Genomic DNA, 17174 nt, shown 5'->3' with positions numbered 1-17174 from the left:
CTGGACCTATACACTGCCAAAACCCTCTGCTCCACTCCTAATCCATGTGTCCGTCTCACTCACCTAGATTGACCTTCCTCTCAAGTTTCCCCTTCCCAGGCCCTGTTTTTGCTGAATTTGATGTTTTAAGGAAACCCAACGCCATGTTTCTCCCACTCGCCTCATCTCTGGTGACACCACTCAAGCTCCCCACGCAGCAGCTGCTCTGTATCCTCTTAGTCCACAAGCATGGCAGTCCCAACTGGAAGATGGACTCCTTCCCTCCCCTTCATCAGGGAACGTGCTCTGCCATTTAATGAGCCTGATTTTCCCATCCTTGAATTAGAGTAGGATAACTAGAAAATCCCCCTTCCGGTGTGGAAAAGAATATCCTAACCACAATGTGGAAGAATTGAGCTGTGAATGGCTTTCCTTTCTTATGTAGCTCTAGGGGAATATCCTATACATCCTGCAAATCCAAAAGACAGAAAACTAGGCAGCTGTGTCTTCTTTTTGGTACTATAAGCTTCTTTATTAGGCAAGTATGTCAAACTTATGAAAAGTACCTAGCACAAGGGCCATTTCAGTAATTGCCCTATGAATAAATTGTTTATTGAGCACTTATGTTTTATCCCATCTAATCTTCAAAAAAACGGTATAAAATAGGTTCTACCCATTCACTCAACAAGTATATAATGCACTCATTATGTGTCAAGCGCATAATGGATGCTGGAGCTATGAGAGTCAACCAAAAAAAAACAATGTCCTTGCCTTCAAGGAGCTTACAGTCTGATGAGCAGACACATACTACACAAACAGATGCAAAATTGCAGTTGAGTGGGGTACTAAGATGGAGAGGTATCTGGTGTTGAGAACAAGTAACAGGGAGGTTAAGGAAAACTCTAATGTGGAAGTGAAGTTTGAGCTGAGCCCTGAGAAGTTTCCCAGTAGCTACAGAGCAGGCAGAGGAAATAGCTGAGCAAAGGCCCTGGGGCCAAAGGGAAGCGCCAAGTTATGAGAATGAAAGACGCGCGGGGGGTGGGGTGGGGTGGGGTGGGGTGCGGGTGGTATTAACTCTATCCCAGGTCTGCGGGATACCTGATGTTCCAGAACCATTGTTTCTAACCATTTCAACTGCTTTGGTACAGACTTAAGCCCAGCCTCAAGAAACTGAAAATCCACATCTCACTTGCAGACAAGAAAAAGTTTTAAAGAAATAGGGGCAGTGCATGTGATTTTACCGAAGAAGCCCGCCAGGGAACGAAAGCGACCTTGGAAACTTCGAGGACTGGCAGACAGGAACTAAAGACCTCCCTAGACTCTCGGAACAAAGCACAGGCTTCACACAACGCCGCACCGCTTTGCTCAAAGCGGGAGAGGTGAGGAAATGGAAATAACGGACAAGAATAACGGAGCTAGAAGCCCACAGGACTCAACCTTCCGGCCCACCACTGCGGCTGCGCGCGCGCCGTTCCGGAAGCGGAAGTGCACAAGAGGTCAGCGTTGGTTTTCAAGATGGTGGCCCTCAATGTGCTGGTGTCCGGCTGCGGACGGCTGCTCAGAGGGCTTCTGGCAGGCCAGGCCGCGACCAGCCGGGCCCGGCCTCCAGCTCGCGGTTTCAGGGAAGGTGAGTCCTGGGTCCTGGTGGCCTCCCAGGGTTAAAGAGGAGAAGCGAAGGTTGCTTCTTTCTGCCCCCGTGCGCCCCTCCCTCCCTTTCCTTCGCGCGGTTCCGAAACGCCGGAGATTCTTGGGCTCCGGGAGTGCTTGCAGTTCCCTTCCAGACCCTGATGCTGTTACTTTGATCTCCCACCCATCGTGATTGTCCTCATGCGTGGGGACGGGGGGGATGGAGATCGGAGAGAAAAGCCTACTTAGTTAGCAGGGGCAGAAGAGAAACCTGTCCCAGGGTTCAGGAAAGTTTTTGGTTAGAGTCTGCACGTTAATTCTCCGTTCCGTATTCGCCGAATCGCCGCCTCCTTCATTAAAGAATTCCTGCTCCATCGGGGAAGGACATCTGGATACCCTCCCCTGGGCCTTCCTTTCCAGTTTCTCATCTGAAAATGCTGTAATCTGATGGCAGCTTTTTCTGCCTGGGCCGCTAGTCTGAGAAGTGGAAGCTAAGGTGGAAAGACCATTGAACAGTTGAAACAGAGGCATATGCTGGATGGTGGTTTTGCTTTTCATTAATCTTAAGTCTGGAAAAGCAGCCTGATTCTAGTATTGCACCGAGAGCTTACTGAAGGCCAAGTGCTGTACTTCAAACTGTTAAGGGATTCTAGAGAAAAAAATATATAACCCTTTTCCTGAGAAGTTATGTTCTAATAAGATGATATGATACACTCCAATAAATGCAAGTTAGGTATTAGGTATTTACATGCGGAAGTACAGGGAGATTAGGTTACCGGCAACAGCAAACCGAATTGGAAGTTTTCATGAAGGGGATGTGTCTTTAACAGGCTCATAAAAGGATGGAATGTGGCGGAGAGTGAAAAGGTCTTTCAGGACATAGTCTTTGTGCACTGCTGGAAGCAGGAAAGGATGAGTGATGTGCAATAGAAGTGAAGTGGTTTTGTGTGTGTGTGAGTGTGTGTTTTTAATATCTGGTGTAGTAGTGACCAGCATATCCTTTAACTAAAGCTGAGAAGAATCCAGAGGAAAATAGTGATCATTTTTGCCAGGGGGACCATAAAAGTCCAAAAAGAAGAGCCTAATGAAGAGAGCATTGGATTTGTCTCAGAAAAGGTCTCTTTTTTAAGCTTTCAAACAGCAATTTCAATAGAATGGCAGACAAGGAACCCAGTTTGGGGAAATGAGAGAGATAGTTCATGAAGAAATGAACAGGTGTGTTTGAAAAAGTTAGCTATGAAGGGAAGATGGAACATTTGCTAGAAAGAACAACAAAATCCAGATACTGCCTGGTTAGCATTAGATAAACTAATTCATTGATAAAGAAAGACAACAAAGAGGTGTCTTGGATAAGGTGTTTCATCTGTTCCCATGCTGCAAAATAGGCATATGCCCATAACATTTTTGAGGGCGTCTACCAAGTGTCAAACACTAACGGCTGCAATTTACTTATCCTTTATGAAATCAAAAGTTGAAAACAGTTTTTTGCTATGTCCCCAGAGGATAAGCAAGTGGAATAGTTTTGTTTTTTCACAAAGGAATATTTGAGGTTAGAATTTTTCAGTTGGAGAGTTTGTGAAATGCTGGGCTGTATGATGAGATAGGTGTTTGAAGTCTTCCTTGCCATAAATACTTGGTAGCTTCTCTGTGTTACTGTCAGACCTAAAGGCTAAATAATTGAATTGATGTGATCTTACATGAAGGCATTACCATATTCTATATTTTTCTTGAGAACCACCTATCTCCAAAGCCTTTAAATGAAAAAAAACCAAAACTTGATATTCTATCCATTATGTGTAAGGCATAAAGAATTACACATAGAGCTAATTTTGACTGGTTCCAGCTGGTATATTTTACACACAAATAATATTGTACACATAGAACTTAAAGTCATGGAGAGGAAGCTGGGTGTCTTGCTGAAAATATTCAAGCATTCTACTTTTCAGAGTATCAGATAGTACTTCCTTAATTTTAGTCAAGAGTTCATGGGCACTCAGCACCACTCCTCCTGCCTGTATAATCTCTCTGTCTGAAGCAGTGATTCTCAACTGGGGGCAGTTTTGTCTCTCAGGGAACATTTGGCAATGTCCAGAGACATTTTTGGTTGTCACAGCTGGTGCTCATGGCGTGTGGTGGGTAGAAGTCAGGGAGGCTGCTAAGCCTCTTCCAGTGCACAGGATAGCCCTCCACAACAGAGGACCACCTGGCCTGAAATATTGCTCCTGCTGCTGTTGAGAAAGCCTGGTCTAAAGTTTGACAGAGGGACACACAAAACCAAAAAAGATAATTACAGAAGAAGCAAGACTAAAGGAAGACAAAAAATGGAAGTTGTGGTTTACTAAGTGCCTGCTGCAAACACTGTGCTAGGTTTTCCACGTACACTTATTCAGTCTTCTCAACAATCCTTAAAGGTGAATATTACAGGCATTTTTACAAATGAGGAAATCCGGTCCAGAGGTGTTGGGTAGCTGCCCAATATCACACAGCTAGTAAGTAGTAGAGTTGGAAGAACAGCCAGCACTCTTCCCTCTAGTAACATCACCTTGGTATTCCATAGCAGGGCTTCCCCATGGTTCCCTCCCTTCCCTGAAAGCTCTTGTCAGTTAACTTGCTGGAGACCATTTAGTGTTCATGATTGACACTGTCAGACCTAGCAGAGGTTAGACCTTGTTCCTGCCTTGTCACTCTTAGAGCCCTTGTGAAGGAATGCATTTAAAACAAGAAAAATAAACACATATGACTATCTGAATTAACAGTAATGATCTATCAGACCCTCAGAGCAGAGTGTGTTGAAATGAGTGAAGGCTGAAGGGAATTTTCTTCATCTTTTCCTAAGGGAGCTTTCTGGAGGACTTAGCATTTCAGACAAGGATATGCCTGGCAGGATGGTCATCCCTATAGGTAAAAGCTTTGAGAGAGGAGTGAGCAAATTGGGGCCTTTAAAGAATTCAAAAGACATAGTACAAGGACTTCCCTGGTGGTGCAGTGGTTAGGACTGTTCCAAGTGCAGGGGGCCTGGGTTCGATCCCTGGTCAGGGAACTAGATCTCACATGCATGCCGCAACCAAGAGTTCACATGCCACGACTAAGGAGCCCACGTGACACAACTAAGGAGCCGGCGAGCCGCAACTAAGGAGCCCGCCTGCCACAACTAAGACCCAGCGCAACCAAATAAATAAATATTAAAAAAAAAAAAAAAAAAAGACGTAGTCCAGAGTAACCTGCTAGTGGAAGGAGATTTTTATGTAGCAGTAAGACTCCTCATTTGAAGGATGGTGCAGAGGGACATTCCCTCAGAGTTCCAAGGGAAAAGGAAGGGGTAGGTGATGAGAGAATCAGAAAACTTTAGTGGCAGAATTAAAGATGAACAGAAGGGAGCAGAGCTTGAGCAAGGAAGGAGTTTGAGAAAAGTAGTCAATGTCCATACTTCCCAAACATGTGCTCTACTCCCTGACCCTACATAAGATTGTTGGGGCTGCCGTTTAGCCACCTTGCCATTCGATTACTCCGTCCCTTCATACTCTACTTGGGACTTGGTTTCCATGGATCCTTTCCAAGAAGGACCTTGGTCTCTGGGCACTTCCTGCAGCAGTGCCCTCCACTCCTCATCATTCCGCTCTCCTCACTTCCTCCTTTACTAAACAGCTGGGTCTTTATCCTGCTGCAGTTCACTGTGTCTGTGTTTATGTGGCCATCGAGGTCTTTTTGCGTTCACTGCAATCTCACCTCGATGCTGTTTGCTCTAGACTTACAATTCAGTTATCTTGGACTCCATCCTAGGTGAGTATTTACTGAAGTACTCAAAGGACCTCTTTATGAGGCATGGACTTTGTTAGAGTGAGATTCCCTTGCTTGGTTTAGTTCTCTTTTCTCCTCTAGGGCAAAGACTGTGTCTCCTAGTAGGCTGGAGCTCTCCACAGTGGGTGGAGCCCGGCTGTACACTCCACGGGTGCTCAGCAAATGTGTTGCCTCCTGTGGCACAGATTATTTGATGTGTATGAGAAGTGCCTATCTTAGAAGATTTTGGCCCTTAATTCTAGTTTAGAAAACTGCTTCGTATCTTTCCTTAGTTTACTTGATACAGCCATATTTCGGAACACAAGAGCAATTCCATCTTTTTCTAAACAAGTTTTCAGTTAGTGACTAACAGTTTTTTGTTAGTCCAGCTTTTCTTAGCCACCCCCACTTCTCTTGAATGGAGAGGAGGCCAGGGACAAATGGATCTCAGGTTTTGTTTGGTTTTGACATGTTTTTGTATGCACGCTGAAAAGCAATACTATTTTGATTCCTAACTCCCGTTTTCAGAGGCTTGAAATCTCCTAGGGCCCCTTTAGGCTCCGGTGGGCCCTCTGCCCCTGCACTGAGACACCGCCCTGATCAATCTCTGTCCTGTATGAGTTCTCCAGTCATTCGTTCGCATTTGACAAATTGTCTCTATTAGATAAGCATCTGCCTATTGTTTTACCCACTGACTTATAGTGAGATGATTCACTGGCTCAGAGTTGCTGTGTGGGGAGCTCATTAACAGTGGAGCTTGCTACAGGCTTTGATCTCTCTTCCAGGGGCCAGTGGGATGACTTCACGGTTTGGTTCTTTGCCGGGAGTGATGTGTGTTTTGCTAGACTTGTTTACTTGATGGTTAGGACCCAAGTGCCTCCACCTAGAGGGGAAGCACATGTTTGTCCGCTTCATTTCAGGGCACTGTTCTCACGCTGACTTGAGTGGTACCGGAGTGGGTCTCTCCTTTTGTTTCCTATCGGGATTCTTAAAAACTCGCCCCCCACCTGTTGTTGCTCAGATTGGGTCACCCTCCGTCCGTCTTCCAACTTGGTTTTTGCAAATTTGCAAAGTTTCCGGGGTGCCTGGCAGCCCTGCTGGGCTAGGGCTGCATCCTTCTGCCTCCCTACTTTTGTAGGCTGACGCAGTGCAGTGACCATCTCCCTGCAGCTGTGCTGGCCACCAGACTGAGTACCAGTTTGAGTCTCACCCACATCCCATTTAGGCTGGTCTCTGTTCGGAGCAAGTAGATCTGTGCGGTGACGCATTTTCTCTTAGGGAGAGAAACCTAGTTTGTCTTTGAATTGATTAGTATACAGTGTTCTCTGGAGAAAGCCTCGGGGCCTTTCTGGCAGTTGTTACTCCTTTGTGTGTGTGGAGTTGAAGCTGAGAGGCTCTCAGGTTGGTTGTTTGAAGTAATGAGTCTTTATGAATGGCCGTGCCCAGAAAACAAACGGGGGACAATTCCAGGCAATCTGTGTCCAGTTTGGTGTCAGTCACAGAGCTCAGTGATCACAGATGCTGCTGTGGGCCTCCGGGTGGGTTAGAATCGCCTCACTTTTTTTTCTTAGACATTTTCATTCTCTCTTTTTACTGTTTATTTTTTATTGCAAAGGCAGTACATGTTTATTTTAGAAACTTTAGAAAATCACCTCCTCCCATCCCTGAGGGAAAACCAGTATTACCATTTAGGTGCGTAGCTGCAGGGGTCTGTGAGCTTCCTGTAATCCATGTCTAATTGTGTGTACACCTACCAACGTGTTTCTAGGGCAAGGTCCGTAACTTTCATTAGATTCACAAAGTTAACCTTAGGCTCTTTTCTAATCTGTACTACTTCTTTCCTTGGCTAGGGCTGCGTAGAACTGATTGTGGTAGCCAAGCTACTGTTAAAATATGGTTTTACTATTTGGGGAGACAGTTTGCAGCCTAGGACGTGCACTCATGTTTTCTGTGACAGTAGTTAGCAGTCAGCAGGGCATCATGAGAAGTATTTTGCTCCCTAGCCTTTATGGAGCATCTGCAGTATGCCAGTTCCTATGCTAAAAGCCATGGCTTCTTTCTCTAAAGAAACTGGGAGACCAAGGGAGAATCTCCAAGAACTTTCTATTTGATTATATTTGCGGCATGTGGGTTATTAGCTTGGTTCTTCCTTTGGATATTGTTGAAGTTGTCTTTCTGCATCCTGGTTAAGTAAGAGGAAATAGGTACAGCCTGGCTTGCGTGCCTGTGCATGCGACTTAATTGTCTTGCCCTCGGGTTCTCTTCTGACTGCCTCAGCGAAGAGCTGAGGGAGGCCCTCTCAGTGTGGAACTGCAGCACTCTCTGCACTTCTGCCTGGACCCCATATCTGCAGGCCCCTCACTCCCACCTCTCCCATCACCCCTCTCCAGTGTGGATAACAAAATGCACCCCTGCAGGGAGAGGAGAGGATTTGACTCACACAGCTGCCCTTGTACAGCTGTAACACAAGGCTCTCAGGATGTTTTAGGAGTGAACTGGTCTCATTACTTATCCACCGTGGGACCCCTGGAGCAGTGTTAGTTCAGTGCTGTATCTTAGATTGCAAACTCGTCAAGGTCAGGAACCATATTTGTCTGGTTCTCCCCATGAAAGAACATATGCGATGGGTATTTTTGAAGGTCTTTTAGCGGCTTCTGCCCACTTCCCACCCCCCACCTTCAACCCTCAACTCTTAGGCCATTGTTGCTAGCCACAGTAGGGCAAGGTCTTGCCAAGTACCTTGGATGGAACCAAGATGAATCTCAGCTTAGAAAGGCAGAAACAGTGTGGAGACCCTTAATCCCAGACAGATGATATGACGTGGGCATCTGGGCTTGCCCCCGCCCAGCCTCCAGGGCACAGAGCCTTGGCACTGGGAGGTGAACCCTGCACACTTCCTTTTCCAGGTCAGGGCTGTGGGAGAGTGCAGAGAGAGGGCTCCGTTTTTCTGCATGTGTAGAATGTGAGCTGTTATTTGAAACTCACTGTTCCTTATTAAATGGCTGACCTAGTTTTTCCCCTTTATCTCTGTAGTGGTGGAGATCCAAGGAGGGAAGACAACTATAGTAAGTATCGTCGAGTTGGCCACTTATAACCTCTTTAATGCTTGGAGCTGCCTGGCTGCTCCTCTGAGGGAGGGTGGGAGGCCCCAAGTGGACTCCTGGCTTCAGGATCTGCTCCCTCTGTGACCATAAATCCCACAGTCTACTATTTTCAACCTGTGTGTGAGAGTGTGGTTAATCAGGAACAGTTGCTGTGCCTGGACTAAGGCATCAGTTACTTGATTAAAGTGGCCGTTTGTATGACAAGAGCGCATAGGTATTTGCTGATATGTTCTTTGGCGGGTGATAAGTCAGTTTTCCAAAGGGGAAAACTAAGGTAATGACAAGACTAGAGAGAGTAGACCCCGGGCGAGGAGCCTGGATCTTTCCTTTCTGCCTAGAATGACTAAGCTACTACTCCTTCAGTGATGTAGTTAGAAGGTGACACTCTCTGGGCCCTGGGCTCACAGCTGGCACCCTGTCTTCTCTGTTGGTGAGAAAGCTAGCACAGTTCTTCACCCACCTACTCCCCTCCTCCCTCACTGGGCCCATCTCACCTCCCTTCCTCTGGGAGTCATGGGGCCTAGATTATCCTATAATCCCTAAAAGACAACGTTGTTTTCACATGGCCTTCCACCCCTCCAAGAAATCCTCAACCACTCCACCGAGTTCCCAGAAGCCTCTGTAGCTTCCATGTCAACCAGAGATTTAACCCTTTGGTAGCCAGCCAAGCTCAGTCCTCCCCAAGGCCTTCTTATCCCCAGGACAAGCCTTAGGGTTCCCTCTTTGGGTCTTCCCCAGAACACTCCCTCAGCCTTTTCACTGCTTAGCCTCAAAACAGTTCTTTCTAGGGGGATCCCATTGCCTTAGGGCACCTTTTTTGGTTCCCTTATCTAAAGCCAAAACAAGTGTTCACCCTTTAAACTCCATGCTGGTGGAGAGAAGCACATCTGGCTTTTGAGTGTGAAGAGTGTTTTTCCTGTGGGGCGTGAATTTGCTATTTGTGGAATGAACACGGAAGTATGTGGCCCCATGAGAGCCCTTGGGGGAGGTAACCCAGCCATGCCTGGAGAGGCGCTGCCATGGCTGACTTTGGGTATTACTCTCCAGGGTCTCACTTCCTTCATCAGTAAAGTAAGAGCATGATTCTGCCCTCACTAGGTTGTGGGGTTAAATGAGATGATACATGTGGACCATTATTAGCACAGAGCCAGGCCTATAGTGGGGAGTCAATAAGTGTTAGCTCTCCCCGACCAGGCCCACCTTGACCCCCTCCCAAGTCCTTCCATATACCTGCACATTTTCCCTAGCGCACCTCTCCCTTTCTGGCATAGCTGTGGTGGCCTTGGCGGAAGGGTAGTAACAGCACCCTGCACGGCCAAGCCTTGCTTCTGGCCCCCTTTGCCTTCTGCCAGTTCTTCCCTGGGAGACAGTGTTGCTTCCCTCCCAGAGTCTCTCAGACCTGTCCCAACCTCACACAATCCGTGGCCTCAATCAGCAAGGCTTTCTAAACTCCCCTTCTTGCAACTGGAGCTGATGCCCAGATCATTGGTTTATTGAGCTTAGTAATTCCAAGGCTGTGTCACAGGATACAGCAGCCATGGAGGAGGTCACTTCACACGTGGCCTCAGCACGGTTTGAAAGGTGGCATCCAGAGAGATAAGAGGAGGAGGGCAGGGGAATGTATCCTCCCCTCTGTGTTTTTAGAGAGAGGGGGGAGGAGGGGAGTGCACACGGTTGTCTGCTTGTATAGGCCTAGACCGGCTTTCTCAGCCTGGCACTGCTGGCGTTTTAGACTGGCTGGTTCTGTGTTGTGAGTGAGGGCTGTCCTGTGCATGTAGGGTGGTTAGCAGCTTTCCTGCTAGAGGCCAGTAGCACTCCATCCCCCCGTGGGGATGATCAGAAATGTCTCAGACATTGTCCAGTGTCCCCTGGACCCTGTTTTTAGGCAACCCTGCCTGGTTGAGAACCACTGGCATAGACTTACCTCTGTCAGATAAAACTGGAAACTGCAGTTTCCTCTGAGAAGGACATGCAGGATGGGAGGGAGACTTCCTTTGGACTCCACATCCCTGCACAGTTTGAAACTTTTTACCATGTGCATTTATTACTTTTTCCCAAAGGAGAGAGAGGGAAGCATAATGTTCTGGAGTTTTTGTCTTTTTGAGGAAGGAAAGGTAGCGTTCAGCTGATACAGCAAACCCCTCCCTCTTGCCACCAGCATTAAGTTCAGTTTCTACTACCCTTGCAGACCATCAAACCCATCTCTGTGGCCACCCCAAGGTCCACTGTCCAGCAACTATGGAATCAGCACCACAATTCAGGTGGAGGGACCCGTTAGCTACTCGCGTGAGGCCCCCAGAGATGAAGTCTCACCAGCACTCCTACCACTCGGGAGGTTGTTTGAGGATCAGAGGCTCTGCACAGCCCTCTCCCTCACAGGCTCTCTTTCTCTGCCTCCTAGATTGAAGGCCGAATCACAGGGACTCCCAAGGAAAGTCCAAATCCTCCCAACCCCTCTGGCCAGTGCCCCATCTGCCGCTGGAACCTGAAATACAAGTATACCTACGAGGTGAGTCTGGGCACAGACACACATGTCTGCGCGTCTTGGAGCTCGTGTTCCCCGTGGGCTTAAGCAGCATCTCATGGAACCACCAAGACAGGAGCATTTTGTCCCGCGGCTCTCAACCATGGCTGCACGTGAGAATCACAGGGGAGTTTAAAAAATGCTCAGGCTCCACCTCCAGATGATTCTGTTGGCCTGGGGTGGAGCCCAGCCATCATTATTTTTTAAAGCTCCCCAGGTGATTCTAGTGTGCAGCGAGGGTGGAGAGTCACTGACTTAGTTCATGGTCTGGTTGCGGTCGATTCAGACCACCAGGGCCCTGGAGCCTGGTCTCCTAGGGCTGTGTTCCCAGGGGGGTGGAATCAGAATCTGAGTTTGGCTTTCCTCCTTTTATAATGAGGGCATCTCGGAAGAGTCCTCACTGTGATCTGGGGATACATCATTCTCTTTCCATATTGGAGCTACAGAGACCCCTGTTTGCTGTAGCTCTTCTAGAGCTATTGTTTCACAGAGAGATGATAAGAGTGAACAACAATAGGTGAGCTGCACGGGGTGCTGCTCTGTGTGTAAGCACCTACGGGGCATAATTCACTTAGTTTTCACAATATCCCTGTGAAGTAGGTACTATTTTCATCCTTGTTTTACAGATGAGGAAATTTGAGGCATGAACTTGTTAATGAACAAGTTAAGAACTTGCCTCAGATCACGCAGCTAGTAAGTATCAGAGCTGGGATGCACACTCTGGGGCTACAAAACGCAGGCAGAGCCTACGATCCCCGCTACTCCTCTATATCGTGTCTAGAGATGGGGCGGCCCTGGGGGAAAGGACGCAGCCCTGGAGAAATCCATACTTGTCCTTCAGCGTTCTATTGGTGACATTAAGCAACCCTGTTTTTAGGTTTCAGGTGATTCGGACTCTGGGCCAGTTTGACCTGCAGGTTGTCCCTATGCCCCTGTGTGGAATGGGATGACTAAGGGCAGAGATCCCGGTCAGGTGGTCAGAGCAGGAGAGGCCACATGTCCACGGGATCTGAAGAGAATGACCCAACTAATCTCCTGGGCTGGGAGCCTTGGCTTCAGGCCACCCCGGGGTGGGGGTGGGGGTATTCTTTTGACCTGTCCTGGCCCTTCCGCTGATGGCCACCTGGAGTGACAGGGAACTTGCAGGCCACAGGGCAGTGCTCTCAGCTTCTTGTGACATGGAAGTTAGTGGGGTCCTGGCCATACTTAGAATCCCGGCTGTGGATAGAGAGGTGAACCCCACACCTGCCTGATCACCATGGGGCACTCTTCCTACGAGCCATTTCCAAGAAATGGACTTGGCTCTGTTTATCAAGCAGAAGAAATCCAGTCCCCTCCAAGGTAAAGGCTGAAGAAGTTGTTTTCCTTTTACCCCTTTCCGCTCAGGGCACCGCCACTTTGAGCTGCACAAAGCTGTCAGCCTTCTTGGCAGCCTGCAGTGGGGGCACTGGGGCTGTGAGACCAGTGTATTATCCCTGGATAACCCAATCCAAGTTCTTTTCATCAGATTCTGGAGATTACAGGGGTGGCAGTTGGGGGCCTGGGTCCCCCAGAAGCTGTCCAGTGATTAAAACAAACCTGCCGTTATACAGCGAGGCACCTGCCAGGGCAGCGAGTCAGTTTGAGGACCAGGACCATGGAGACAGGCATGCCAGGCCCCTCCGGGTCGGGTGGGTGACTTTTCTTTAACCCTCTCAGCCATCCTGTGAGAGTTGGGAGGGGACGTGGTCTCTCTTGATTCTGATTCTTAATTCTTGACTCTCTCCTTGACTCATCCAAAGCAGTCTGATGGTTCAAAGGAAGCCCAAGAATCCATTTACATCTGGTCACAGGGGGCTTAGAAGATGTGGGATTTAACCTCGCAACCTGGCCCCATCCTCCTCAGCTTCTTGCTGCCTGGTGCTTCAGAGGGCATGGCACAAGGTCAAGGGGCTCTCTGTGGGTCTTCTGGACTGTGGCATGTAGACTCTGGGGGCGGAAATGGTACGGGTTTTCCCTGTTGTGCAGAAGTACATGACATACCCCCTACCTCACCCAAGGAGGAGAACACACCTTTCATCACCAGGAAAGATACCGTGGGTGCATGAAAGCTTGTTAACCTTCTTGAAGAGTTCCTGTTCTCTAACCTGGTCTATCAGAAGACTATCTCATGGAGGAGCTGAGGACTTTTGGGGTTGGTAATGGGGTCGGGAAATCTTGCTAAGTTGGGATTGAACCTTTGTTAGGGTGGAGATAGCAGGCTCGTGTGTAAAGCTCTGTGGGGAGGGAGTGGCCTCAGGTCTGTTCCGGGGGAGCCTCAGCCTCTTGCAGTGCCAGGGTACAGCGGCCTCCCCTGGAGGCCACTCGGCCCTGGCTCCCCAGCAGCAGGCGCCCGTCCGGAGGACCCTCATCTCCTGTTCTCCGTTTCCACTAGGACGTTCTGCTGCTCAGTCAGTTCCTCCGGCCACACGGAGGCATGCTGCCCCGAAGGGTCACAGGCCTGTGCCAGGAAGAGCACCGCAAGATTGAGGAGTGTGTGAAGATGGCCCACCGAGCAGGTAGAGGGCACCTTGGGCTAAGAGGGGCAGAAGGCTGTGGGCACCATTTCCACCCTCCAGCTGCCCCATGTTCCAACCCCTCCTGAAAGCGCAATGGGTATCCAGAGGCTTCATTATACTCACCCCGCAGTGCCAACCTCCCACCCCCTTGGGCTTTCCCTCCAGCCCCCAAGAGCTGCACAGGGAGCTGCAGAGACCATCCCCTTAAATGCTTTTCGCTCCACTCAGGTCTGCTCCCAAATCACAGGCCTAAGCTTCCCGAAGGATTTGTTCCAAAGAGCAAACCCCGACTCAACAGGTAAGCAAACCTGGGCTGGGGAGGCTCTCTCCTGGAGCTCGTCCCACAGTTCAGGAAAGCTGGAGCGTTCCATCCCTTCCAGCCTAAGCACCCACCCCATCAGTCTGACCACTGTGCACGCCTCTGTTACCCTCCCCTGCCGGCCTCAGCCTCTTTCCTTGTCCCTCCCCAGTAGGGCACTTAGCACAGGGGTAAGAAGGTCGTTTGTTGGGCATTAGAATGTGCTAATCTTCTGTTTATGACATCATACTGGGTTGCTATGGGAATGTCAGAGCACTTCTGCAAACTTTCAGTAATAGCACTGGGGTTATTAAAGGGCAAAATGAGGCCTTAGAAATAGAAATGGGAAGGCTCTCTGGGGCAGGGCCACTGTACATAGCTGCGCAAATAGTACACTGCAAAACTTTAAGGCAGCATCCAGGTAGACTAGATTGTGAATGGTGCTCCCTAGAGTTGTGCAGTTAACAACCTGCACAGCTGCACATGGCATCCCATGAGGTCCTGAGGTTTTATAGAGGAGGAGAGGAAGTCCCCTAAATCCTAGAATCAGTCAGTCTGCCTTTCAGCCTAAGCAGGGTGGCCCCCTCTGGTGTAGAAATAGATTCCTGTCTAACACTTAAACAGCTGTCTCTGACGTTACCACACTTACATACTCCTAGAACTATAATACCCCCTTGTTGAGAGTAGATCCAGGTCTGTAAAATCGATGTTGGTATTTCTTCTTGTTCTCCCGTATCGTATCAACAGCCCCCCTGCCTTCAGCCTGTCCCGCTGCCACTGGAATTGCACTCTGTGGTTAAAGCAAAGCAAGATACCCCACCCTCAGCAAATCTCCTAGGCTGATCCCCAACAGAACCCAGGCATGGAGGATGAGAGGCCAGGCAGATACTAGCCATGGATTGCTGGGCTGGGGGTGCAGGGCCAGAGCTGGGTCTTCACTGACACCTCGCCAACACCCTGGCCCCTTGCCCATCTCCACCTGCACCTCCCACACTGCTAGCTGGGCCACCTGCCAGCAGCCCCGGAGGAACGGGACATATTAACCTCTTCCTGTCTTTCCCAAATGTGCTGTGGACCTTTTGGGGGTTGAGCCCACCCCTACCCTGACTCGTTAAGAGACAGCAGCAGGCCTAAGGACACAATCCATCCTGCCCTCAGGCCTTTGAAGCAAAGCCAGGCTCCCTCCCATATATCCGGTGTCTTTTAACGTGACACAGGATTGATGATGCGTGGGGGCTCTTGGGTTGCAAAGGCCACCCTGGGGAGGAGAGGGAGTCCTGGCTACATGGGAGGCTGATTCCTTACAAGGGACTTTATGATTCCATCCAGAGGTCCTTGAGCTGCCACGCACCGGCCCAGGCTGTGCCGGGCCCCGGGGAGCCATGCGTCCTCCTTCCCCGCTCCTTCAGGAGAGGTAGGAGGAAGGAGCCTTGGTTCTTCTTAGAGCTGGAGTGTTCCCAGAGAGCCGTCCAGAGGCCCTCAGCCCCCTCCCCTGCCAGCTGGCTGCTCCTTGTGGCACAAGCATCAGGCCCAGGGCCAGCTGAATCCCAGCTTCCCTGGGGTCTCTCCAGGGTGGGAGGGGCAGGGGGCCTTTAGGGCAGCAACTATGGAGAGCCTGGTGAGCCTCGGGATCTGGGGTCTTCAAACCCAAGGAGCACCCCTTTGGGGGAGGCTGCTCCCACACCCCACCTCTTCACCCACCCTTCTGAAGCCTGGGAAATGCCAGCACAGGGGCCTGCCAGGTCCCAGCACCACCAAAGGCATCCTTGGGGCCAGCCCACTGCACAGAGGCCTCCCTGCTGGGGCACTGACAGCCACAGTGGACATGGGGAAGCCCTCTCCTGCCAGCCCACCTCGCACGTGGCATGGAGGCCAATACCACCCACAGCTTTTACTTCCTCTCAAAGCTCAGAGCAGAAGACAGAGGTCCAGGGGAGCTCAGTTGAAATGTATAAATCGGCAGTCATTTTTTCACTCTTAGCTAAAAATTTTCAGCCATGGTTATTAATTTTTTTAATTAAAAACTCTCATTTGAGGGTCTCTAGAGGCGGCTGGGTTGAGCCCTAACCTAGTGTGGAAGCAGGGGAGGATCCTGGCCTTTGCCATGGCTGAGCTTTCAGGACGAAGGGTGGGCCTCTCTGGACAGGAGCCAAGTTTCGTTCTGGACGGAGTAAACCCCAGTCCCAGCCGGCATGAGCCACTTTTCCGGGAACTATCAGCGCCCTGCTGCCATCCCCAAAGGAGGCAAAAGGACTATGGGTGGCAGCCATCTTTCCCCACCCCCCCCTCCTACTTACAAGAACCTTCCTGGCCCCCATCATCGGTTGGGTGAGGGGCAGGGATCCTCCACCAGTTATGGCTGCCTAGGCTTGTTCCCTGAAGGCTGGAGTGGCAGAGTGAGCCAAGTGGGGGAGAGGGAAGGATTCCTCCAGGCCCTTACATCAGCCTCTCCTCTCCCCGTGACTGGGCCACAGAGGGATGATCTGCTCTCTAAGCAGCCTCTTCCTCCACCTCCTCCCCCAGCAAATACAAACACTGACGACTCATAAAGATCAAGGAAGCGTGTGGCCTTGTGCTGCCTGACCCCTGGCCACACACACCTGCGGCAGCAGGAGCCCAGCCCATCTGTTTACAGCATACTCAGCAGCTGCTCCCAGGAAAAGCCCCTTCTCAAGAAAGGAAAACTGGTGAAAGGGTTCGGTTGGCCAAGCGCGGCTTGGGCCCGAGGAGGGCATGCCCACGGTCCCACAGCCGCCTCTCGTCCTCGCTCCACAGGTACCTGACCCGCTGGTCTCCCCGCTCCGTCAAGCCCATCTACAACAAAGGCCACCGCTGGAACAAGGTGCGCATGGCCGTGGGGTCCCCCCTCCTGAAGGACAACATCTCCTACGCGGGCAGGCCTCTGGTGCTGTATCACTGACTGAGGGCAGGGCCTCCCGAGAGCCGGCCTTGAGCTCATCCTGCACTCCAGCCCCATCCCACCAGGGTGGCCCGGCTCCTCCAATGTGGATGGCACGAGGGCTAGCAGGTCCAACACCAGTGCCCTGGGCCTGCCCCGCCACAGAGCTGGGCTCTGGGTGCAGGTGGGGCAGTCGAGTCCCCAGGCAGCTGCTGTGGTCTCGTGACTGGCCTGGGCTCATTGCTGGTGGACAGGAGCTTTGCCCACAGGAATGTTATAAACCAGGCTTGTACCCATCCACTGGGTGTGCGCCCACTGCTTGGGAAGTACAGGGGGCTCGGCCCGTTTCCGGCCAGTTACTGAGCATTGAGTCACTGATCTCTTGTGATGGGCCACGTGAATGCAACAGGGGAGTTCACGGGCCAAACAG

General features: G+C 50.4%; 1 protein-coding gene across 2 annotated transcripts; it reads left to right on the top strand.

Moving 5' to 3' along the window:
• Positions 1-1450: 1450 nt before the first annotated feature.
• MRPS18A (mitochondrial ribosomal protein S18A) lies at positions 1451-17040 on the top strand. Of its 2 annotated transcripts, XM_082345896.1 has the most exons (6): positions 1452-1606; positions 8416-8447; positions 10888-10995; positions 13424-13547; positions 13776-13845; positions 16621-17040. In XM_082345896.1, the coding sequence occupies exons 1-6, from the start codon at positions 1495-1497 to the stop codon at positions 16763-16765; spliced, it is 591 nt and encodes a 196-aa protein (XP_082202022.1). In that variant the 5' UTR covers positions 1452-1494; the 3' UTR covers positions 16766-17040. The 2 variants fall into 2 exon arrangements, with proteins under 2 accessions (XP_082202023.1, XP_082202022.1); XM_082345897.1 differs by lacking the exon at positions 13776-13845 and having other exon boundaries at positions 1451-1606; positions 16621-16760.
• The last annotated feature ends 134 nt before the right edge of the window (positions 17041-17174 follow it).

Source organism: Balaenoptera borealis (genome assembly GCF_965194805.1).
Source record: "Balaenoptera borealis genome assembly, chromosome: 12".
Lineage (NCBI taxonomy): Eukaryota > Metazoa > Chordata > Mammalia > Artiodactyla > Balaenopteridae > Balaenoptera > Balaenoptera borealis.
The sequence above is the reverse complement of the archived record's forward strand: the minus strand, read 5'-3'. Positions and strand labels throughout refer to the sequence as shown.